Source organism: Cryptotermes secundus, unplaced genomic scaffold (assembly GCF_002891405.2).
Source record: "Cryptotermes secundus unplaced genomic scaffold, Csec_1.0 scaffold274, whole genome shotgun sequence".
NCBI classification, from domain to species: domain Eukaryota; kingdom Metazoa; phylum Arthropoda; class Insecta; order Blattodea; family Kalotermitidae; genus Cryptotermes; species Cryptotermes secundus.
In genome coordinates this window covers 138,502-163,995 of record NW_019735463.1, presented here as the reverse complement: position 1 = coordinate 163,995, position 25,494 = coordinate 138,502, and the positions used below count along the sequence as shown (strand labels likewise).

The window sequence follows — 25,494 nt, the reverse complement described above, 5'->3', positions numbered from 1 at the left end:
CAGATAAAGTCGTGTCTTATTTATACTCTGTTCTACTGACAACAGGCCAGCGAAAAATCTAACAATCTACAGCAAAACCATCAATTATTATGGGCGTTATAACATAGGTGTGCAGCTGAACGAAACATACACGTCGAACCCCCCCAGACGATTTAAATCCCTGACGAAACATACACGACGAACCACGGCAACGGGTTAACAGCCGTGGGTATCTGTTGTGCTGACCACTTGACACCCTCTGTCCCCAAAAGTTGGCACTAACTTCGCCGATAAGCAGCAGTCGCTCAGTCGGTATAGTTCACTTGTGGACTACAGGCTACAGAGTTTGTTTCTTTTGTTTAGGAGATGTCAGTAAACTCAATGTTAAGAATGGCAATTTTTTTTCTTCGCATTTTTGCCTTCACGGAGTGGAGTGCAGTACCTATGGGTATGTGACACTTGATCACAAGGAATTTAATTTCTTCCTGTGTTTTATTGATTCCTTTTTATGATGCAGAGTTGTGCTGAGGTAGATATAGAGGGCACCCTTGTTCCTCAGCCTCCACGTCTCCATTTATCAGCAGAGAAACTGAACTCCAATGGAGCCTTCCTTATGGATGCTGGTGACCACATGATGATGTATGTTGGTCATAATATCAGCACTCAGTTCTGTACTGCTGTTCTGGGTGTCCCATCCTTTTCTCACATACCAGAAGAAATGGTAAGACAGTCAACCAATTACACGCCATTATGAATTATTAGGATGCTTTCTGGATTGTTCTTTCATTCATTCATTTTACATTCCATAGACCCACAGTAAAACAGGTAGGATATGGAACATGTCAAGTAGTGCATATATAAAAGACAAATAAGCCAAAAAATAGAATAAAATAAAATGATGACAAATATAAAAAGTTCTATTACTAATACAGTAAAACTTGGTTATAGCAACATCGGTTTCTGCGACACCTTGTCTATTGCGTCAAATATTCAATGGTACGAACTAATTCCTCATAAAGCAACTGTTTTTATACCTTGCTTAGTACGACATGCACAAATGCATCAATCTCGTATGTAACGTCATTTTCATTCCTGAATTTCTCTGATATGGACATTGAACGTAATTTAGAAAGTGTGTATTGGGAAAGTAACAGGAAACAGATGAAGATAACTGATTACTGTACTCGTATCTAGGTACAGTGAGGCACAACAATTGATGTAATCTACTGTAATTTGGTGAGTAGGCCTACCTTTAATATACAGTATTAGTGCGGTGTGTATTGTCAGTGAAAAGCGCTGTAATATGTCTTTGATATTACACATTTGGGCAATTCCACGTTAATGTTACGTTAGTCTGTACTTAACTACGTATTTCACTAAAAAATGCAACATTTTAACTCGGTTTTTGGTAGATTTTTACGTGACTAACATAAGGCTACTGTGGAAGTGCCCATTTCGGTTATAACGACACTATTTTTAGGTCCCTTTGATGACTTTATAACCAAGTTCTACTGTAGTTTTAAAGCTTGGTGACAATAAACATAATTTATTAAACTATATATATATAAATTCTATGGTATGTCATTGACTTGCAATAGCCTTAAATTGAAAATATTCATCAGTGGAATAAAAATAATGTGTATAAAGAAAATGTTTTAAACAGGCTTCAAATTTCCTTGGATTATGAGATATATCTTTAATATGTGGAGGAAGATTGTTAAACACCCTAATACCCATAGAGTACACTCCCTTTTGGTAAACTGTAAAGTTTACTATAGGCAGATAAAAATTATTTGATTGTCTTGTATCTGTATTATGCTTTTCTGAATTTAAAATAAAGAGATCCTTGTTATTGACCACAAACAACATGAGTGAAAAAAAAAATATTGTGATGCAAGAGGCAAAATTTCCAACTTCCTAAAGAAATTCCTGCACGAAGCCCTGCTCCTACAGCCCATCATAATTCTTATTATTCTTTTTTGCATTCTAAATATTTTTAAACTGTGGGGCGAATTTCCCCAGAACATTAAGCCATAGCTTATGATCGGTATATGCATGTAAATGTCAACAGTGCCAATACATCCTGTGTCCTACTTTGTATAGTGTAGTGGCTATGATTAAGCTAAATTTCCATTCACATGAAGCAGATTTCTGTAGTAGTAATGTTGTAGACCAGCATTTCCCAGAGAGAGAGCTGCAGCCCCAGAAAGTGTTATTAGTCTAATTGTCATATATATACTTGTATGCAGTGATAAGAAAGATGACTTTAAATGACAAACATACAGTATAACAGAAAAGTACTTCATAGATATAATTAAGGTTCATTAATAATTTGTGTTTTTATTTTCCTAAATCATGCACATGTTATTTTTATATATTGTGCAGCTTAAAACATTTTTAATTACATCAGAGANGCCTACCCTTACAGGGTTGGCAAGTGCTCTGCCCAGTGAGTTTAACTGAATTATTGCCATCAGTATCATCATCAGTGCTGTTGCCATTGTACTTGCTCTTGACTTAATAATAATTAATAAATTTGTCAGTTTGTAACATAAAACTAGAAACACTGTATGCAAGTTGTGTTCCAGTTAGGTAACAAACTGAAACTGGGGGCATACTTCTCAGTGCAACTTCAGGCCTTGAAGTTAAAAGTAAAATCTTTATTCACGACAATAATAAATCTGCATATGATGAATTCAGTGAACATGTGTAGTTTTTAAAGCCAGTATATCAGTAGTTTAAAGTTCTATATCTTAACTAATTGGGGCACGCAGTAGCATAGTTGGTTGAGGAACTATGCTACAAGCCAGAAGGTCGCAGGTTCAAGTCCCGATGAGGTAATTGAATTTATTTTCAATTGACCTAATCCTTCCAGCTGCACTGTGGCCCTGGGGTCAACTCATCCTCTAACAGAAATGAGTACCAGGAATATTCTTGGGAGTAAAGGGCAGCCGGCGTGTAGGGCTGACAACCTTGCCGTCATCTGTGAGCCGATTGTCTAGAAAATGTGGGAACCTCAGCATCTCACAACCCTATGGGCCTCCACGGCCTGTTACAGGGATACCTTTACTTTTACTTACTTTTATCTTAAAAAATCAAAAAGAAAAGTAAAGCTATCCCTGTAACAGGCCGCGAAGGCCCATAGGGTTGTGAGATGTTGAGAGTCCCACATTATCTAGAAAATCAGCTCAAAGATGGCGGTCAGGTTATCAGCCTTATGCACCGGCCACACTACTCCACAGGAAAATTATTTATTTAATTTAGAAAGTAATTCACCATTAATAAATTAATTATGACTACTGATAAATAGACTTGTTTTGCATATGATGGAAGTGGTCTTGTCATTGTTACTGAAGGCTTCTTTCTTGTGTTTAGTATGAACTGCCTGAGATAGAAAGCCCAGAGTCAGAAAGGTTGCGAAACTTTGTGAATCACTTGCAGAATGAGAAGCCATATCCAACAATGCTCCAAGTGATCAGGTAATATTTTATTGACTTACATAATTGTTAAGGGTTGTATGCAATATTCGTTGATATTTAGTGGGACCTGGATATAATGAGACTTTATGAAATCTTAAAAAAATGCTTCTTGTTCCAGATATTCATATTAATGGAAAATCATTTTTATATGTGACTGCAATTTCAGCCCCTAACTTTGCTTATTTATAATGCAGTATGCCTTGAAGTTTTAAATAATAATATGGATACAGTAGTATTTTTTCTGCTCTGAAATGATTATCATGGAGATATGAAAATAATGAATAATTTAGCATTCTCACTGTTGTTAGCACTATCTGAAAGAAAGAGTTGAAATATTTTCTTACAATTTTCATAAACTCATCTGTTTACAGCTGACTAGTCATCCTTTACAAGCAGATGTCCCATCCATTGTTTTCTGCATGCCTGCAAGCATGTGTCCCTCATATTCTGCTTACAGTTCACTGTGTCCTCACAAGTCCTATCCACATTTTGTATGTAGTTTGCTTCATGTGCATTCATATGAAAATAAATATATCAACCTGTACTGAACTTGAGTAACAGGTATAACACACCCAATAATTTAAAGTGCACCAATATTTATATACCTGTACATACATTACATTACTAGTTGTCTTTTGTGCCATCATTTGAATACATGCAACTTTTTGATATTAAGTATTTAAGTGATGGTGTGAGTGAATGTTTATATTTAGCTGTAAAATGCATGGTATTGTAGTGGAATATAGACTGTACATGAATCTGTAACTGTTTATCAAATAACACATTTACATTACCACACTCAGTAATGGAAATAACCCTGTTTGTAAAATATCTGGATAGAATCTGCACCATCTATTGTGCTTACACCTATGGCAGGTCTCATCACATTAACTTCATCACATAGTTAGAGATCAAGGTGTGAAATAAATTTTACCAATAATTACTCATGAAAGAAATGAACAACACTAGTTTGCTTTGGTGTATTATATGCTGACAAATTCTGGAATGTGAAATTTTTCATAGACGGGCTGAGGCCGAGTGGGTGGGTTAATGGCACCTTTGCAGCCTGCTAGTCATATGCAGTGTGTCCAGATTCTGTTAGGACTGTGTTCATAAAAAATACAAGACATGAATTATTTTCTAATTTTCACTCTCTTTATTCAAAATAGTCTCCTTCTGAATCAATACATAGCTGGAACCGATTGAAAAGTTTTTGAAAACAGTCACTGTACTCCTTTCATGGAATCGCATTTAAAACTGCAGTAGATTCCCTTTGGATGTCCTGGATGATGTCATGACGGTCTCCTTTCATCACCAACTTAACTTTTGGCTACAACCAGAAATCTGGTGGAACCAAATCTGGCAAATATAGAGGATGATCAAGGACTGTGATCCCAATTGTGGCCAAAATATCGCACACAGTCATCAATTTGTGGGGTGGGGCATTGTTGTGGAGGAGCGACCAAGAACCTTGCTCTCAATATTCAGGTCGCATTCAAAGAATTCTCACCCACAAACGATTGAGGACTCCGAGATAATAATCAGAATTCACTGTTTGACATTTTGGCAGAAATTCCTTGTGAATGATTCCTTTGGAATTGAAGAGAATGGTTAGCAGTGTCTTTACTTGACTCTTTTGCATGCGCACTTGCTTTGGTTTCGGCTTCTTCGGGCTCAACCACGCTGCACTCTGCTGGTTTGTGAGAGGCTCATATTGAAAACACCATGTCTCGTCACCAGTAACAATCAATTTTGTAAATTTTGTATCACTTTGGGCCGACTGTAACATGTCTTTGCAGTGTTCCACTCTGGCATGTTTTTCATCGCCTGACAGCGCGTGCGGTACAAACCGCGCACGGACCTCCATTTGCCCAAGTCGTTGGTCAAAATTTGATGCGCAGTACTTTTTGCTATTCCCAAAAGCTCCTCGATGAATCTTGCAGAAACACATCTGTCTGATGCAAGGATTTAGGTCACTTTTTTCACATTTTCTTCAGTGCGACTTGTTCTCAGCTTTGATGCACGTGGAGTATCTTCAGAGACCTCTCTGCCATCACGAAATACAGCATACCATCGAAAAATGTTCGAGTGACTCAAACAGTCACTACCATACACACTTTTCATCATTTTATGTGCTTCTCCAGCTGTTTTGCCTAACTTCAGACAAAATTTGATGTTGGCTTTCTGTTCAGCCACCATTTTCCGACGCGCGTCAGAACAGTCTGTTAACATTCAAGGTCAGAACACATGAAGCAGCAATGCTTGCGCTTTGAAATTATAGACAGCCACAGCTGAAACTTGAAAAATCTTAACACTACAACTCCCCAACAGATTGCATTGCAGGGAAAAATTTAAAAAAATGAGTCCTAACAGAACCTGGACAGACCATGTATGTAAGTTCAGAAGTGAAACTGCAAGTGTAGTTGGTGTGAGAAATCATGGAAAGACAATGATGGCTAGTTATGAATCACAGGTTATGATGACTGTGCCAGAACTAAGCCTTTTGTATGTGCTGTGGTTCTCCATACATAAATGTTAAGAAATTGATGGTTTCAGTGGTGTTTGTTTTTTTTAGTGAAGTCTTCATTCTACCACAGTTTCACTGTATGTTAAACTATGTGTTACAGAAATTGATTTACAGGAAAGTCTTAGTAGCTAGTTGGCCTAGTTTTGAAAACAGTGTGGTCTGCAACAGCCTTTTTATGCATACAATTCTGAAAGAACATTCCCTGGAGATAAAGCAGCTGGAACATGAATCTAACTACTCACCTCAGTTAGCACCAAGATCTATACTTATAATAGTTTATGTAGTCATTTTTGTTTTGTTTAAGCTGAGATGATGGTAATGCTTTTGTTTCTTTACAGCTTAGTCCTAACTCCTACTTTGGTGGAAGCTGTATTCATATTTTTAAGTACTTGTTTCCTGTATGGTTTGACTTTTTTTTTTATTCATTGGGCATGTAGACTTATTTCCTTGATTAAATTACTTTTTTTTAATCCTCTTCCATGTTGTTGTAACTATTTTGATTCATAGCTCTTATGGAATAAGCTTTGCCTTTTTTCTTAACAGACATTTATTTTAAAATGTGCCTTCCAGGGATGACAGCCTTTACCGAGGGAAGTTCATTGAGCGACTGATTGAGGATCGTTCTGAATCGGCACTATCTTATTATGAATTCTTGCAGCATCTCAAGGCAAATGTGAAGTGATCACACAGTAGAAAATATGTGACTTTTGAAAATAAATATATTATATATATATATATATGTACACACATTGTAGGGGCATAAATAGTTGCTGCCATTTGAAATCTGAAGTAGCAACACACTTCTTATTGAAAAACGAAAGTTCATTAGAATAAGGAAAGAGTAAAACAATTCTTGATCTGTTCCAGACATTCTTTTTCACAATCTTGTATCACATATGATCCTGCAGAATGTTCATTTTAATTTGAATGGCTGTGTTCAGAATTATAAAAACGTTTGCAGTTGTTGGGGTGATCATTCTGTTATATACTTGGGTGTAATAATATACATATTTATTTATTGCCATGGCCACATGATGAATACATAAATTTGAAGCAGTTGTTATACTTTGCCTACTGCTTGTGCTGTACGGTAAAGAAAGTGAACTGCTTGTGTATGTGTGTTCACCCATGTGTCCATATGCATGTGAGATACTGAAAACAAGTAATGTGGGGTCAGATGATATTGTTACAAGGTTTTACTCATTTGTTATTGGCTTATAATTTTGTAATATACTGTAATCATCACACGGTGAACAAGTGTAACTCGAGACGAATGATTAAATCTATGTTTTGGCTTTGCATTGATTGAACAGAGTTTTACTGACAGAATTTTACATGCCTTCATTAGAATTAAAACTGGTATTATTTTAATGACCTGTAGAAAGTTGTTATATAAAACTTGAGTGATAAGTGTATTATTAGGTAAAGCAAGAAATGGAGAAATAAAAACTTGAGATTGTGTATAGTGTCTCCGAGTAAAAATTACTGTAATAAACCTCTTTTTAAGTCACCCATCAGTTATTAATTCCCACTCTTTTCATTGTGAAACCTGAGTTTTACTACTATTTTATGTAATACAAGAGGCAGAATAGTGCAGTTGGCATAGCGACTGGCTATGGACTCGACAACCTAAGGATGGATTTTTCTCCTCTCTACATTGTCCAAACTGGTTCTAGGGCCTACCCAGGCTCTTATCCAGTGGGTACCAGGAACTCTTTCCCCATGGGTAACGGAGTCAGGGTGCGAAGTGGACCAACTTCTTAACTAGAGCTGAAGTCAAGAATATGTGGCTCTATACATCCACTCATATATCTTCATGGCTTAGTGCTTAATTAGTTAAGCACAGGAACTTGTTTATCCTTTATGCAGTAAGGCTGTATTTATCTAGTATTTAAGAACTATTTATCTTTACCCAAATTATGTAAAGTAAATGTGTAAGTTCAGTTGGGAAGTCGTGTACATGCAACAAAATTTTGTATTGACAGGGTCTGCAGTGAGAGTTGTAGGGAAAATTTGTATTCATTCATTGTGAGCTAGGTAGTTCAGATTGCAGGCTGGGTAACAGGTAAGTTTGGAGTTCAATGTTTAGTGGGGGCCACCATGCTCAGACTGTCTCAGAACTCCACCCAGCTTCCCATACTATGGGTAAAGCAGCCAGGACATGGCTGTTAGCCACTCAACTTCATATAGTGTCAAACATTATGAAAGGCTAGAGCTGTATCTCCACATTAGGCCAAAGCCAACCTATGTATGGGTCCAGTATAGGTAATCTCTAATTTACTATTGAACTTTACTAAATTTTTCAAAAATATTCTATCATACAAAAATTTGGTACATAATGTAAATTATAAATTTCTTTAAAATGTACAACTTTATCAGAGACATTTTTCAATGTGGTATTTAACAAAATGTATGGAAAAATAATTTATGACTGCAGTATTTTATCTATTGTATGATTATATTTGCAAAATAGGCTTGTAATCTTCATCAAATAAACATCAAGGCCAGCGAGGTTGTTATCATACAGATAACCAGACTGCATGAGACAGCATTATTCCCTTTTGTGTGTGTGTTTTGCTAAGTAATTGCCATACTGAAAACTCGCACGACTGGATGGTTGGATTTGATTTCCAGCAGGTGAAAGATTTTTTTCTCTTTGCCACTACATCCAGACTGGCCCACCCAGGTTCCACCTAGTGGGCAATAGTGCCTATACCCCTGGGGCTGGGGACTGAAGCTTACTTCTATTTCTATCTAGCTTTGAGGTTAAAATGTGTGGAGCCTTACCATGATCATTCATAGTGTTCTGCTTATTCTGTATATAGGTACTGTTCAACCAAGAATTCTTGTCTTGTCAATTTTCTATATATTGGTGATTTAAATTTGTATTGATTAATCTTTTCACTTTAAAGTAATAATCTAGGAGTAACGTTCCCACCTCATGACTCAAGGTACACGGGTTCAAACCCAGCAGAGGTCGTGGAATTTTTAAGGGTGGAAAAATTCAGGGATCAAGTCTTCCGGGAGGGACTTTAAGCCGTGGGTCACGTGTCGTAGATTTACGGCACGTAAAAGATCATCATGTCTCTAGGAGACCTGTGAGCAAAATTAGGCAAAACGTTTCCCGCCCAAGTAGTTTCCAGTGCCTCCGGTAGATGGGGAAGTTATCAAGTACCAATGCCAGTAGAGGGCAGACCTCGCTGGCAGAAAGGGGAGAGTTACTGTGTACCACTGCCAGTAGGGGGCCGACCTCGCTGGCAGAAAGGGGAGGTAGCGGGCACCAGTATCGGTAGGGTATGGTGACAGTAGAATTTAAAGGGGGACGTACAATAGACTGTTAGTCGTGGTGCATGGGGAAACCCACCCCCTCTATACTGAATAACTGAATATTTAGCCTCCCACCGCAGCACCCCGGGTCTGATCAAGAGGGATTTGTGGTGGACAAAGTGGCACTGGCAGGTTTTCTCAGAGTACTTTGGTTTCCCCAGCCAGTCTTCATTCCACCAAATTCTCCATCATCATAATCACATGGAGCAGGCTACAATAGGCCAATCAATGGCCGCCATGCCAAGTGGACCCAGTTGGACTCCACCCGCCACTAAGCGAATTTAATATTTAGCCTTGTTGCCCTGCTTCATTTACTTTAAGCTGAAATCAGTTTGCCTCAAAAATGACATTTTGCTGTCTTGTTATGCAATGACAGTTTATTTCTGACTGCCTTTAAAATATCAGAATTAGGAGGAAATTAAATGAAAATGGTTAATCACTCATCTAGTGCTGTGTCTGAGAATACTGTAGCGTGTAGAGTCGTTAGTAGGCAGTGACTGCAAGATAAGCAAATATGCAAGAGCCCTTACTGGGTATTGCTCACAAACAAACACATCACAACAACAAATGAACTTGCAACATTAAAGGAACTGTTGGTAACGGGCTTTTCTAATGTCCGTGCTGAAGAGTTACAAGCAGGACAAAGTGAAGACTGAGTGCAGACTCTGGCAAACGACAGATCCATCCTCTCATCAGACAGAGTGCCCCTCATCAACAAACCTGAAACTGTCTGACAGTAGTAAAGATTTGGTCTTGAGGCCCAGATGGGTGCTTTATTCCAAGACAGACTGGCCAACTGATCATCAGTCATAACATAACTTCGACTCTTTCTTCGAGTGCAATTGTGGGGTTAAGAGATATGTGCCAGATGGTAAGGGTGTAAGTTGACAGTGTTAAAACGCGTTCCCAGGAAAGGACTAATGAAGACAGAAGAATTTATGTATGCTATAGTTACAATGATAGTTGGAGTGTGTAATTCAGTGAAACTGTTATAGTTATGTGTAGTTACAATCCATAAGTCATCAATAAATCTAGTTATCCAAAACCCCGTCAAGAGTCACACTTCTACATGTGACAACCGGTGTCAGAAGTGGGATTGGATTAGATTGATTGATAGATTGTACTGAAGTGTTGAACTTAGTGAATTGTGTATCATTGAGTTGGAACACTAGTAACAGATAATTATGGCAGATTTCAGATGTATAGTAGCCATGCTAGAACAGATAATAGCCAAGATGGACGCCCATAAGGAAAGGATGGAAGCCAATATGAATGCCTGGTGAAAAAAGAATAAGGCCTGCCGAGAAGCAACGGAAGCCTGTCTAGAAAAGGTGAAGGCCAAGATAGATACTGACTGAAAGGAAATGAAGGCCTGCCTAGAAAAGAGGGAGACCTGTCTGGAGAGTTTAGGAGTCAACCTCTGTAGAGATAAGAGTCCATAGCGGTGCATGAGGAGGTCCCTAAAGAAGAGGCCACAGTGAAGATTGTCAGCACTGAAGAAGCAGTATGGGGACTGGCATCTAGTCATAGGGCACCACTGCCAGCCAAAGAAATGGAGCTAGAGCAGTGGTGGGCCCTGGAAGAAATTGACCACTGCCTGCAGACTGATGACCCACTATGCAGGAGTGTCACAGTGTAAGGGGAGCCGAGCCCTTCTTGAGGAGCCACCAAATCTGTAGCTACTCAAGAGTTTGCCAGCATTTTATGGAACCTGAAGGTTCATTACCGTGTTCACAAGAGCCCTCCATCCCTATTCTGAGTCATAGCAACATTCTTAAGTTCCATTTTAATATTGTCCACTAACCTACACTTTGGTCTTCCCAGTGGTCTCTTTCTTTCTGGCTTTCCCACCAATATCCTATATGCATTCCTCTTTGCAACCATTCGTGCTACATGCGCTGCCCACCCCATCCTCCTTGACTTGATCATTCTAATTATACTTGCAGTAGAGTATGAGTTATGAAGCTCCTCACAATGCAGTTTTTTTAAACCTCCTATCACTTCACCTCTCTTCAGTCCAAATATTCTCCTAAACACCCTTTTCACAAACACCCTCAGTCTATGTCCCTCCCTTAATGTCAGAGACCAAATTTCACCCTCATACAGAACCACAGACAAAATGATAGTTTTGTATATTCTAATTTTTATGTTTTTGGACAGCAGACGAGAAGACAAAATGTTCTGGACTGAATGGTAGCAAGCATTACCCGAGTTCAATCTCCTCACCAACTACGCTATACTCGAGCAAATCTCAGAACAGCTACTGTGAAGTGAGCTAATGTGTTATGTGCCTGTCAACTATAATCCCAAGCCCCTGATATTGTATTAAACATCAATCAATCAATTTATTTGTTCTGAGAATCCATATTTGGAGATACAACCTCTAGATATAGAACAAGTCAATTACTACATATTAATACAGGGTGTCCCAGGTGTTTGGTGCCATACTTCAGGAGCGTACTGAGGGTTCCCTATAGAACAACTTTGAAACAGGAACCCATGTCCGCAAACGTAAAATAGCAGCACTAGGGCAGCATTTAATATAATTTTGTTTAAACTTGGCTCCTCAATGTCGAAGAGCATACACAGGCATATTACCCCCTCCAAACTCTTAAGACTCAGCTGCTAGAGTGGATGTTGGAATTGGCACCCTCCATTTTCAATGCATGAGTTACATCGACAAAAGAAACTTTGGTGCACCCTTTCAGATATTCCAAGTGTCTCACAGATCATGTCACATGCAACAAGTATTCTGGCCAACAGCTCAAATCCATTATCCACAGGCGTGTCGTAGATCAGGCTTTTCACATGGCCCCAGACGAAATAGTCCAGAGGTGTCAAGTCTGGGAATCAGGGTGGCCAAGGCACTGGGACTCCTCATCCTATCCAACGACCATGAAAAGCAGCATCCAGGTAGTCTCGTGATACAATGCTGAAGTGTGCCAGCACTCTGTCATGCTGTATCCACATTTGCCTCTGCACAATCAGTGGCACGTCTTCTAGCAAAGTCGGAAGGATACGTTCCAGGAACACCTTGTAAAAGGGCCCATTGAGTCGCGGTGGTAGGAGGAAAGGCGCAATCAATTGATCGCCAATGATGCCCGCCCAGACATTGACAGAAAATTGCGCCTGGTGGTAACCAACTACAGTAATGTTGGGGGTTTCGTCAGCCCAAACATGGCTGTTTCAACAGTTGAACCAACCATCCCTTGTAAACTGCGCTTCGTCTGTGAATAACATGTGATTCAGGAACTTGGGCTGATGTAAACACTGGTTCAGTATCCACTGACAAAATTGAACTCATGGTATGAAGTCAGCTGGACCTACGTCGTGTACTCGCATTGGATGATACGGATAAAGTTGTTGGTGATGCAGGATCCTGCAAACACTTGATTTTGATGTCCCCACAATCTGGGCACTGGCATGAGTGCTGGTGGATGGCTGTTCCTCTATGCAATGCAGTTCAACATTGAGGAGCCAAGATTAAACGAAATAATTTTAAATGCCGCCCTAACGCTGCTATTTTACATTTGCGGCCTTGGGTTCCTATTTCAAAGTTATTCTATAGGGAACCCTCAGTGTGCTCCTGAAGTATGGCACCAAACTCCTGGGACATTCTGTATAACATACATATCATACATGAGTCAACAGTACTATGAAGCTTAATAAACTTAATTACCTACAAATTTCATACACATCAATCATACAATACATCGTATCACTTTCAACAATTCAATACCAAAAGAAACCCAACATCCAACATTCTCTTTTATAGATTAAGTGAGGACAAGATATTTGTTATAACATAAAACCATAACACACTCACTTCAGAATTTAAGAGACATAAATTCATCAACGGAATAAATGGAATGATTCAACAGAAAGAATTTTAAGTCTCTCTTAAAAGAGTCTGCTGTGTTACTTGTATGTCAAAATGTTACATGAGAGCTACATGTTGAAATAAGTATTGTATTTCATGTGAACAGTAAGGCAGAGATTCTGGTATATATTTAAGGATACTACTTCCAAATAAAAACCATTTGTACACTCAGAATAAATGTAGAAAAATCATTGTCATTACTGACTAAAGAATGAATCAAATATGAACACTGGGTGCTCACTGAAGAGGAACTGGATGAAATCAATGTTGGGCTTGAACATTCCCTTTGATGCGTTGCAGAGAGGATGGTTTAAATATTCAGGCTTAATGATTCTAGTTTGCTCTGTTTTCTAAAATGAAATTCAATGCTTGAATGTTAGCTTTTCTCAAAGGTGTAGAAAATGCAGCCCAGGCAACAAGGATCATTTCTGGAATCAACTAGCTACCAATGTGGTAGCTAGTTGATACAGCTATCTAGAGCTGCTTTACTTTATTAGAATATTATACCAGACAAATATGTCAAAAATTTCTTTGTATAAATTTACCATACATAAGAATTTTCAATTTGAAATAAATTGTTCTATAGGGTATTGGCAATGAGAAGGTGAAGATGTCATTCTTATTTATGGAAGTCAGCAGGTTCATGACCGCCATAGAAACCAAAATTAAAAGATGGCGGTGCAATAACCGCATTCGTCGATGAGACTTGTGGTTATCATCACCATCATGACCCTCATGACCGCTCATGACCGATCATGACCCACCAGTTTGGGTATTACGTTATCTGTGTCTCCGTGCTACTCCGTGGATGCATGCGTGCGATCCGTGCTGGTAACTGCTTGTTGAAGAGTTGTATTACAGCGTGTTGGAATTCAAGTGTGGTACCGGTGTTTGTAGGGGTGATTTTAATGTAAAAGTATTGTACTATATTTTTGTTTTAATCGAGCAGTAGTTGGTATAGTCGTATATTGCATTATATGATTTAGCATCGAAGGTTGCAGTTCTTGCGGAAATAATGACTGAAGGATCAGAAGTTTCGTTTTCGAATCGCGTCTGTAGTATATGTACGGCAATCATTTTTTTTTTCATGAGCACCCTTCGGATTCGGATATCTAGTACGTCTAGTACAATGTAAAACGAGTTTTCTGGCTCTTTTGTGCGAGAATGAATGGAGCTAAAGTTTAGGTGGAACGTACCATATATATAAAGAAAGATTTCTTCCAATATAGTTTTTATTAATGTTTTCGTAGACGTGCCCATGGTCGAGGAGGGTGCCTTGAGCAGGGAACAGCTTGTGGATTTGTTAATTTTATGAATTTTTCAGGCATTTAAAGAATTTGCATGATGTATGGAGGGACATTAGATTCGTCATGAAGCATTTATTTAATTTAATCAGAATGTTTAATTCGTTTTGTAACATTTTTTAGAATTTTGTTATTTAACTGTTATTGCCCACGGTAGTAGGACCATAATCACATGATGTAAATTCGTTAATGTTGTGGTACTGTTGTTAGTGTCATCCATGTACAATATAATTCTTGATTATTCATGGTCTTTCTTGTAAGATGTGTCCCTCAATGTTAATAAATTTTGGTTTTCTGAACAAACGTTGCGGGATAGTGGTCAGGTGGGAGACAGTTGGCCACAGCTGTGGTCCCGTGATAGGAAGTATAAAGGAAAAATGAATTTTCTGGACTCACAGTTATATAAAACATTTTTTCTTTCTTTCTTCCCCCCCCTCCAAAAAAAAAATTGTGGCCAGACAGATATTTTAGAAAAAAGTGGATCGATATTTTCTGGCGCCTTTCTGTTGCTCACATTCTCTTGGCATATACCAGTGTTTCTCGATTGCCAGGTCCATTTCTTATAGAAAAAAGAATTTACCAGGCTGTGGTCTGACAAAGGTTGAGAACCACTGGCATATGTGATTAATTCATTCCCACTATCATAGTATTTGTCCTAACACAAGCAGGCCAGTCATAAGATAATAGAAAAATAATTAAATTTAAAAGGAAGATTAATTGTTAGGACTTTTATGTTGATAGTAACTTCAGGCATAGTTTGCCATTTCTTGTGCACCTGAGGTTGTCAGAACTCCAGAAGCCAAATGCCAAGTGGGAAATTTGTCTCCCTCCTTAGGTAAAAGCCTACTCAGTTTGGTCCAATCAATAGAACTGGGCCCTGTCTCTGGAGATAGGTTCTAGCTCTTTCATTTGGGACCAACTGAGTAGCCTTTTACCTGAGAATGGAGACAGAGTTCAGTCTTTGCAGTAAAAAGAAGACCAAGGTAGTGGATGATGCCCAAAACATCAATAATTCTAATTTTTTCATGCTGTAAAAACATTAAAACTGGGCTGTATAATGAACAGTGTGACAAGACATGTTTTGGAGATCATGCAGTGTTTGAAAACTTGAGAAAAACAAATTATATCCAGCAGTTTTAGCGCCATTTGGAGTTAAGGTGCAAAGTTGGAAGTTATTTGAAGATGGTGCTGAGTGTGTGAACTTACATAATGGGGGAGCTTCATAACTTGTACTTTTCATGTAGTATTGTTGCAGTGGTTTACACACCCTCGCTGTGATAACACCGACTGTACCCAAGAATGTACCAAATTTATTCCAGAATTTAGGTTTTCGCGTAGTAAGTCCCTTGAAAATGGTAGTCTTTCTACTTGGATTGTAAACCAGACCATTCTCAGAACCGGTTTTATAAGTACAAAGCCCATCAAAATATATATTTATAGTTGAGATTTCTAATCTAACTTAAAACACATGGTGGAATGGAGAAACCTAGAAGAAGCCTGAGGAAAGGACCTCCGTAGGGTGTGTCAGTGCTCATCCATATCCTTGATTCCTTCCCATTCTGCGTTATATAACCTGTGTATAAATTAAGAAAAAGAGGCATGCCTTCATTTCTGAAATTACGTTATTGTTTATATGTCAATACCTTTAAAACAGCAGCATAGGCTGGAATAGTAGGATGATTATGAATGGCAACTTGAGAAAGCAGCAGACTTAGCCTTTTTATAATTTTAAAGTGTTAGCTCAGGAAAGACAAGAAAATCACACTGTGACTTTGGGTAATTAGCCTTTAGGCTAAAAGAGGCATTAAAGAATTTCCTGACTACCAACTCTTTCTACACTGTGGAGGAATACTATTGTTATAAATGAGAATTTTGAAATTTGAATATATCTAAAGTATTGAAATTGCTGATTTTATGAGTGTATATTTTTATTATTTTTATTGTAAAATGTCAACTTTATGTTTTTAAATGTACTATTTTGTGTATAAATATTGTGACTATCTTGCATGTTTTTGTAATTTGTCTGATCATGTATAAGAAAATTTATTGTGTTGACTGGTTTCAATCATTTTTGAAACTATGCATGTAAGGGACTTGTTCCACATCCAGTGGCCTTCCAGCCCCTCTGGATCTATGGAATTGGGAATAAATATGAAATATGAATAAATACATTTACATTTTCATCAATCCAATCACCTTCAAAAAGGGCTGAATATAAAACATGTCATACATTGCAAATTCATGATGACCACACATCATATGTCCTTGGTTCAATATAGTAAAAAATCCGGGGCTTCACACGGACAGCGCAGGTTGTCAAGACATTCCACATAGTCTGTGGAAACACCACAGTCACGTTCTTTCCAACCATAACCATATGCGGCACAATTGCACTCCCTACCATTACACGTACATTGGCCAGCCATATCATCAATACAATTTAATTGTAACATATTACATGATACATAACAACTACAGTCATCATACATACTGCCACACAACACGCGAGTCTCAACAACTTATAATTCAAGAACACAGACCAGTTAATCACTCTTTAACATGCATGCTCGACAAATTTGCAAATAGAGTAAAATGAGTTTCTTTGTAAATAATTTCTTAAAACAAACCTAAATTGGTTTTTATCATTTTTTATAACAGAGATATATGGCGGCAGAGTATTAAATAGCCTGAATAGTACACCCCTCTGATAGGATGATAAATGTGTTGTAGGTATGTGAAGGTGGTCATTCCTTCTTGTTCTAATCATATATACAGAGTTATTGGTCTGAAACTTATCCAAGTTATTTACAACAAATATCATCAGTGAGAGCAAATATACACATGGGATTGGTTGTATGCCAAGCTTCTTAAATAGGCCTCTAAATGTATGAGTTGGGCCCACTCCCATCATTATTATTATTATTATTTTCTTTTAAGCGCAGGAAATTCTTATGGCTTAGATGTTTAGTACTAATTGGTAACAGAAATGACATACAAACACAATTGTGGTTGGAAAATATTATGGAAATGTTCACATGGGAAACTAAGGTATAGATAGAATAATATTAAAATGGATCTTTGGGAAATAGGTACTTCTTGCCAACTGCTGGTCTTATCTCATGTTAGATTTTATACACAGATGGTACAAGACAGTGGGGAAACCTAGTCAGCATCCATTGTGTAATTTGCTGCAGATGTGACGTAAACTCTGTTGGTGAATGCACTGATTGCCACATAAATATTCCTTGTTTTATAGGAATGGAAGACTTGAATTTGTACAGCAGTTACTACAAGATTACTGTGATCCCAAAGGCACCAGCATTCAGTATTAGTTATGTAACATATTTCGTTTTTTCCATGTAATTAAGGAGTGGGAAAGTGGCAGGCATCTTTTGTTGGGAAAGCTTGGCTGCACTATAGACAGCAGGGACAGAAGCCATTTTTTTTTTTTAATGAATTCTGGTATAGTATCTTGAAATAAACCATGACTGCATCCTTCCAAATCCTTAACAGTTTGCAGTCATAATCTTTTTTGTCAGTCAGAACATCGTCAGTTACCCAGAAAAACAAGTCTTCAAAACTGAAAACCCTACATGTATTGAAAATATGGCAGTTGTGCTACTAGGCCACAGAAGTTGTATATTTGAAAATTTATTAGGGGTGCCTTCAAGGGCCTCAGGTCATGATTAATCTTTTGCTTTAGCATGTAAATGCAGTGAAGAGTATACCAAATGTAGTATGAATGAAAAATGTTGTATCACTTGGTGAAAACTGAGAATCTAGAAACTGAAAAATGCATAAGTGAAACTAGAAAGTACAGTAAACCCTCACTAACCTGGTTACAGTTAATCCAGATCAAAATGGAAAATGCTTCTCACAGTTGAGTACATACTTTGAAAGACATTAAGGGATTTAGGAAGGCAGATGAATTACTTGTCTGACCAGAAAAAAAAAGTTTTTTTTTCAAGCCTGCATTATTGTGTTCAAAAACAGGTACAACTTCTGAGTCTTCTATTAATGAATAAATGTATTGATTTTTAGAGTCTTTAAATAAAGGTCTTACAGTGATGTTTTGTTATTTATTATCATCAGCACTACTAATACTGTTAAATTTTCCATTTATTTGGTTCTAGGTCCCCCCCCCCCTTTCAGGGCTACCTTTTGCTTCACTAATCTGGATTATTGCTTAATCCAGATGGCCTCACCTCCAAATTAGTGATGGTTTACTGTATTTGTCCATATTCTTTGGAGAATTTAGAGATGCTAAACATGTTATCTTTGGGTGTAATAAAACCTCAGGTTGGATGGGAAATTTGAAATGCAAATGTTAGCAACATTATCAAAAAATTATTTTAGTAATTTAATTTTTAAAAACTTTTTTTTTTGTTGAAGATGTAGGAAACTGCATTTTCAGGGTGGCAAATGGGAGAACACGTGTCCTTCAGTAAGAAACGGTAATAAAGTAAAAAAAAAAGTAAAGCTATCCCTGTAACAGGCTGTGAAGGCCCATAGGGTTGTGAGACGTTGAAGGTCCCACATTATCTAGGCAATCAGCTCAAAGATGGCAGTAAGGTTTTCAGCCCTACACGCCCGCCACGCTTTACTATGCTACAAGTCGGAAGGTTGCGGGTTCAAATACCGATGAGGTCATTGGATTTTTTTCAATTGACCTAATCCTTCCTGCCGCACTATGGCCCTGGGCTTCACTCACCCTCTAACAGAAATGAGTACCAGGAATTAAATAAATAATTTTCCTGGGGAGTAAAGCGCGGCCAGCACGTAAGGCTGACACCCTTACCACCATCTTTGAGCCGATTGTCTAAATCAAGCATGTCAAACTCAACTTGTACAGAGGACCACCTCAGCCCTATAAATAATAGTCCAGGGCCGCACTTCAAAATAGAAATATACATTTGATTTTGATACAAGGAAATTTAATTCTATTTATTATTTAGGAATAATTTCAATATAATTACCTAAAGTGGAACACCTATATTTTGCTCACAAATGAAACATGTAATTTTACCTTCTATTTCACAACAGAAATAAGCGGTTTCCCATTTTTCTTGAAAAACACGGCGCTCACTTTCAGTAGTTCTTTTTTTGCTACTTGAATTTTTTTTAAAGTGACATTGCCCTTTAAAAGTTACTGTACATATTACAAGAAAAATTGTAGTTGATAATTTAATGTTTAATTATAACCTTTATGTGTTCATCACAATGTAACATTAGCACCCGTCGCTGTGTGAAAATGAACTGAATGACAATGTACAAGAGACTACCAGACTAGTAGGAAGGTGTATCTTGTCTCAGTGGTCATAAAAGTGAAAGTTTGCTAGCAGCCCATTAGACAATGGCTGGGGGTTGCAGACTAGTTTTGAAGGTAGAAATCCCTTGCACTTGTCTGTCAGTTGCCACCCTCCTTGCATTCTTACTATGCCTCCAAAAGGGATTCTTGGAAATACTTGGGGTGGTGAGGCTGTGCGGATTTTAGTGCATTAACCTTTTGAAATACAGTAGTTTGGCCTTCACGAACTTTACAAACCGTTAGTTGGACAAACCCTTCTGCAATTCTTAGAATCACTTTTCATGCAGCCTGCTAATTTATGTCTGTGAGACTTCTTGTCTTCTGGTCTGTTGGAAAATTGTCATTATAAAAAATATTTCTACTAAAATGTTAATATTTATTTTAATATCAATTAGCTCTAAAAGTTGAGGGGCCGCACTTTGTGGCTATGGGGGCTGGTCTAGATAATGTGGGACCCTCAGCGTCTCACAACCGTATGGGCCTTCGTGGGCTGTTACAGGGATACCTTTACTTACTTAATACAGTATTAAATGTGATTGTATCATAATGTCAAAATTTTATGAAGTGTGACTTAGACTGGTTTTGGATTGATGATTGGATTTATTGGACTCTCTGATTCAGTGCATGACAACACCTAACATTTCACTATTATGCACGCACTAATGTTCACAGTCACATCATCCAATTAGTTCGCCATTAGAATGCGTGTCCCGCTTTTAACATCTCGGCATGGATTGCACAGAGAACACCACTTCCCAGAGTTACCCCACTTTTGCATTAGTGTCTATTTGGGTGACCACATGATCACTACTGAACAATTCCCTAGCAGCAGCCATTGTTTGCAGAGTCATTACTTAGCAAAGACTGTTGTATGTTGCTTGTTTCATGGTTGTTGCCTAGTAACAGGTCTACATGCCACGATAATATATTATTGAACCATATGTACCGTATTTACGCGTGTATAGGCCGCACATTTTTTGCCAAAAATTCAAGAGGAAAACTGGGGTGCGGCTTATCAAAATCACACTTCATTTAAAAAAAATTATATTCATAATTAGTAATACAGGGTGTAATACTCCTGAAATAATATTCCAAGAAAATTATTTTTTCTATAATTTCTGTCTGAAAATTGTGCTTTGGCCTATACATGCGTAAATACGGTATTTGCTAATGAGAGTTCTTACTTCACATGATACTGTGCAGGAAGGACTACTTGTATGAAATGATCTGACTAAACCCAAACTTCTTAATGTGTTTATGGAATAATAAATAACAAAAGGAGTTCTAATGTGAATGGCAGAAGTTAAGTTTTAACTTTGTAAATTTTTTCTTCCAGGATCCACTTAGAAACAAAAAGCTTATCAAGAATTTCACTTTCTGTTTTCCATGGCTGTGAACACGGTTCTTCTGGATTTCTCGGTGACCTCAACAAAACTTACCAGTGCAGGTTAGAAATATTTTCCACTGTACGTTACTTTCTGTAATGCTTTTGATCATTTGAATTTGGAAAGTGTAGACAATTGTGAAGTACAGGGAAAAGGTGTATGGTAATATAAATGTTACATCATAAATGGGAACACGTTTACAATATGGTGATTGCATATTTGAGCTTCTGTCAGAGGCATGTGGTAACATAGTTGTTTGAGGCACTATGCTACAAAGCCAAAGGTCATGGGTTTGATTGCCGATGAGGTCACTGGATTTTTTTTAATTTATCTAATCCTTCAAGCTGCTCTATGGCCCTGGATCCTACTCAGCCTTTAACATAAATAAGTGCCAGAAATCTTCCTGGGGCCGAAAGGCAGCTGGTACATAAAGGCTGACAACTTCATCTTCATTTATGAGCCGATTGTCTAGAAAATGTGGGAGCCTCGACATCTCAATCCTGTGGGCATCCATGGCCTGTTACACGTATAGCTTTACCTTATTTTTAGTATGCAATCACATAGGAGAGTCTTCAATATTTCATTATAAAATTATGTTGGAAAATGTTCTTAGACTTTAATATTTAAATTATATGACATTTTAGAAGCTTGAGCTGCGTCTGTCATCAGGTGTAATAGGGGAAATGATTCTACTCAGTTGGGCCCATGAGGAACAGTTTGTCTTGCTCACTGAAAAGTCTGGTGATCACAGCTACAATTTCTACTTAAAATAGTTTTTTTTTTTCTGTGACCATTTACAAGTATGATGATTTTCCAGATCTTTGAGAGTGTATGTCATGGATGCAATGTAGTCGGAATCTGTACTAGAGGAATTACACACCACCTCCAAAACTTAAGATGAAGAATAGAAATCAAAGAAAGATTAGAAATACAATCTTCTTTTTTTATTAGTAGTTTCAAAATACATACTGCTGTCACACAAAATTCTTGCAATAGTAAAAGATATCTTTGGATAGTTCCCTCTACAGGACCCCTAATATTCATTAGAGCATAATATAGTATGATACAGACTTCTTGTTGAAGTGGCTGTTTTGTAAAACATCATTCATTACATGTTTGGAGCAAAATGTTTTATTGATGCGAACAGAAAACCCTTAAAACTACACTCCAGTATTCACTAGGCACCACAGTCAATATTTTAGGTGGCATAGGATCAGGCTCCTGGGATTTATTGAGCCCTAGACTAAATAATTTAATTTTTGTAGGCTTGAATGTCTTGTACATTCAGATGAAGGCAGCCAGAAGAAAAACTAAAAAACTGAACTCCGTGGCTTTTAGTCAGCAAGTGAACTATACCATCCGAGGTACTGCCACTTTTTGGAAAAGTTAGTGGTCTAGTGGTCAGAGTTCCTGGTTAAAGATCCAGGGATCCCGGGTTCGATTCCCGGCGCCGCCAGATTTTCTGAGAAGTAGTGGGTCTGGAACGGGGTTCACTCAGCCTCATGAGGATGAATGAGGAACTGCTTGAATGGAAAAGTAGCGGTTTCGGTCTAGAAAACTGAGATTAACGGCTGTGGGAATCCATGGTGCTGACCACACAACAGCCTCTGTCCACAGAAGTTGACAGCCAGAGGAAGGTAGTCATAATTAATTCATAACGTTTTTATATTTTTCTTAGATATGCTTACATTACTCTTACTTCTTTTTTGTTACATATTCAGAGGAAAGTAGAAGCCTACAGGATGACATGGAAGCAGTGTTAGCAAATTACATACCTGGATTGAAAAGGCAGCAGATGTTCAGTTTTGCAGGCAGTTTCATTGTCCTACTGACAGGTGACAGAGGGACTCATGTCACTCTCCGAGGTTTCCCACAGGGCCTGGTAACATGCAACATTGAGTATTACAAGGAAGATAAGGAGAAGCCTCTACTTTTGTTTGAGGTAATACATGTCACAGCTCACTTGTGAAATTGTTTGTATGTTTTGTTTTTGTTTGTGTTCCCTGCAGTTCAGTGGAGGTGCATAAAATTCCTTGGTGTGATAGAGAACGGAATTCATGAAAACATGATTTTTTTATGAAATTAATTGTTATTTATAAATGAATTCTAGTTTGATATATTGTAATTCATCTGTATATTTAATTTATGATCATTTAATTAAACTTCCGATATGGTTGTAATTTCTATTTCATTTTAAGTGTGTGTCCATTAAATACATTCCTCTCTAGTTCACTGCAAACAATTTAAAGAAGAATCTGCATCATAAATGATAAAATATCAGTTGGGCATATTCATTTACTGTGTGACAGTCTGTTCTCCTACACTGATATATGGTGCTAAAAGTAGTGATTGATGATAACACTTTCTTTTTAAGTGATGGTGATTTCACTCTTGTCTCTTATGTTGGGGGTGTTCAGAAAGTTAATTTAAATGTAATTAATTATTCCTGCATATTCAGCTTTCGTTGATGCCTCACAGGGCATAATGTGTTACTATATATTGGGATATGTTTGAGGTTGGTGTTCTAATTGAATGTATAAATATGTGGTACTTCATCATTAAGAATGCATGAAGCAGAAACTTGTCCAAAGATTATTTTTATATAGACATGTATCAAAATACAAATTCAGATTCTAATTCTGTTGATAATTCGCTGCCCAATTATGATTTAGTATTTACCACTCCTTCATGTGTGGTAAATCTTACATTCAAATCTTGGCATGAAGACTGAACTTCCTGACAGTTCTGTTTATGATTTTTCTCATTCGCTGGTTTAACTAACAGCTTGAAGTAGGTTTCATGCATTTACTTCACATGATTTACATTTCATCATTTCAAGTCATCCTCCTACCATCTGATGCTGCATAAAGATAAAACAGTTTTTAATAGACCAGGAACCAGTCGTTGAAGCAGGACAAGCAGTACTCACCGTTGTACAACACTTGTCCCGACAACTACATGTGAACTTTACAAAAACACAGTTAACAAAACTTCATTATACTAATAATAATTTAATTTTATAAAATGGAGATGATATGTAATTGGTTTAAGTAATAAAGGAATAACAGTGTGCAATGTTGGTGGGCCCATGCTAGCTTTTCAAGCCTCCAGCTGTGCTCTCCACCTAGACAGATAACAGAACACTGTAAAAGGGGGGGGCCAGTGTGTCAGAGGCTTTGGAAGACAACACTCACAGAGTCTGTTGTCTTCCAGAGTCTCTGATGCACTGGCCTTCCCACCTTTGATGTTCCACCTTTTACAGTGGTGAGCTCTTTCTTCAGGGATGAGAGTACAGCGAGAGACTCAGAATGCCAGTGTGTGCTCACCAAGGTTGCATCCACTATTATCCCGCTGTTTATTCGTTCATTTCATCACCTAAAGGAAGGTGAGGAGCACATTATGAAGCTCTTTATCATTACTTCCTACAGATATTATTATTTATTATTTCTGAAGCACCTGCAGTCATTGCTCTTCCTTCAGAATAAGAGAGCAAATTTCATGCCCATAACTGTACTCCCATTTTACTTGCCAGATAAGTTTAAGAGATTGGAGTGATGATATTGTCACACACATAATTGAATTTTGATGTCTGGGGACCCTTTGCAGCAGATACGCTCACTGGAATCACGACTCAAAGATAAGCTTTGTAGCTCTCACAGCAAGATATTTCCACCGATCAAGCGCGGAGCTTCACTCGACGTTTACCTTACCACCTCAGGTAATGGGGTTATCGCCCACCCCAGACTGGCCCCTAATCTTGGCCTGTTGGCTCTGGTTTATGTATTTCATCAAAAGTAGTTCATAGACACTTGTCATATGTGGCAACAAGGTTTAAAGAAATTATACGATATAAATACCTACATGTATATTACATAAAGATATATGTGAGTTAATAGTAAATCTTTGAATATCTTTCAGCAATATTAAAAAAAAAACTTTTTTTTTCTTATGATTGCATTCGGATTTGAACATTAATTGTCAAAATCTCCCTCTCCCATAGTAATAACAAGAAAAAATTTATTTTTAATGTTAACTTCTCTCTTTGTGCCAAAAGAATATGATGAAAGAAAAACTTCAGTGAGACACATTACCAAACACTGAGTACCCATTTTTAAAGATTCAAGTTTCTGCAAATATACATAAGTCTGTAAGATTTGAGGCTTTCACGGCGGTGACTATGAAGAAAGCAGTTTTCTTCATACATAAGTCTGTTTATATATATATATATATACACGAGGGGGGACCCAAAAATAACTGGAAACGACCTGTTGCGTGCACATGCTTTGTAGTTACGAGTTGTGCTGC

At 37.7% G+C, this 25,494-nt stretch overlaps 2 protein-coding genes across 10 annotated transcripts in view; both read left to right on the top strand.

Moving 5' to 3' along the window:
* Window positions 1–7,453, top strand: part of LOC111869300 (protein transport protein Sec24A) — a 48,653-nt gene extending 41,200 nt beyond the window's left edge. For both annotated transcript variants that reach the window (XM_023860705.2, XM_023860706.2), the window contains exons 18-20: window positions 497–700; window positions 3,355–3,458; window positions 6,556–7,453. In XM_023860705.2, the coding sequence (XP_023716473.1) occupies window positions 497–700; window positions 3,355–3,458; window positions 6,556–6,667 (420 nt within the window). In that variant the 3' untranslated portion in view covers window positions 6,668–7,453. The remainder of the gene's footprint in view (window positions 1–496; window positions 701–3,354; window positions 3,459–6,555) is intronic.
* Window positions 7,454–14,000: 6,547 nt separating this feature from the next.
* The window catches only part of LOC111869314 (spermine synthase), a 40,239-nt gene continuing 28,745 nt past the window's right edge, over window positions 14,001–25,494 (top strand). The window contains exons 1-4 of one of the 8 annotated variants that reach the window (XM_023860734.2): window positions 14,001–14,102; window positions 21,141–21,251; window positions 22,911–23,131; window positions 24,796–24,907. In XM_023860734.2, the coding sequence (XP_023716502.1) occupies window positions 21,191–21,251; window positions 22,911–23,131; window positions 24,796–24,907 (394 nt within the window). In that variant the 5' untranslated portion in view covers window positions 14,001–14,102; window positions 21,141–21,190. The other 7 variants (XM_023860727.2, XM_023860726.2, XM_023860728.2 and 4 more) reach the window with 7 other exon arrangements.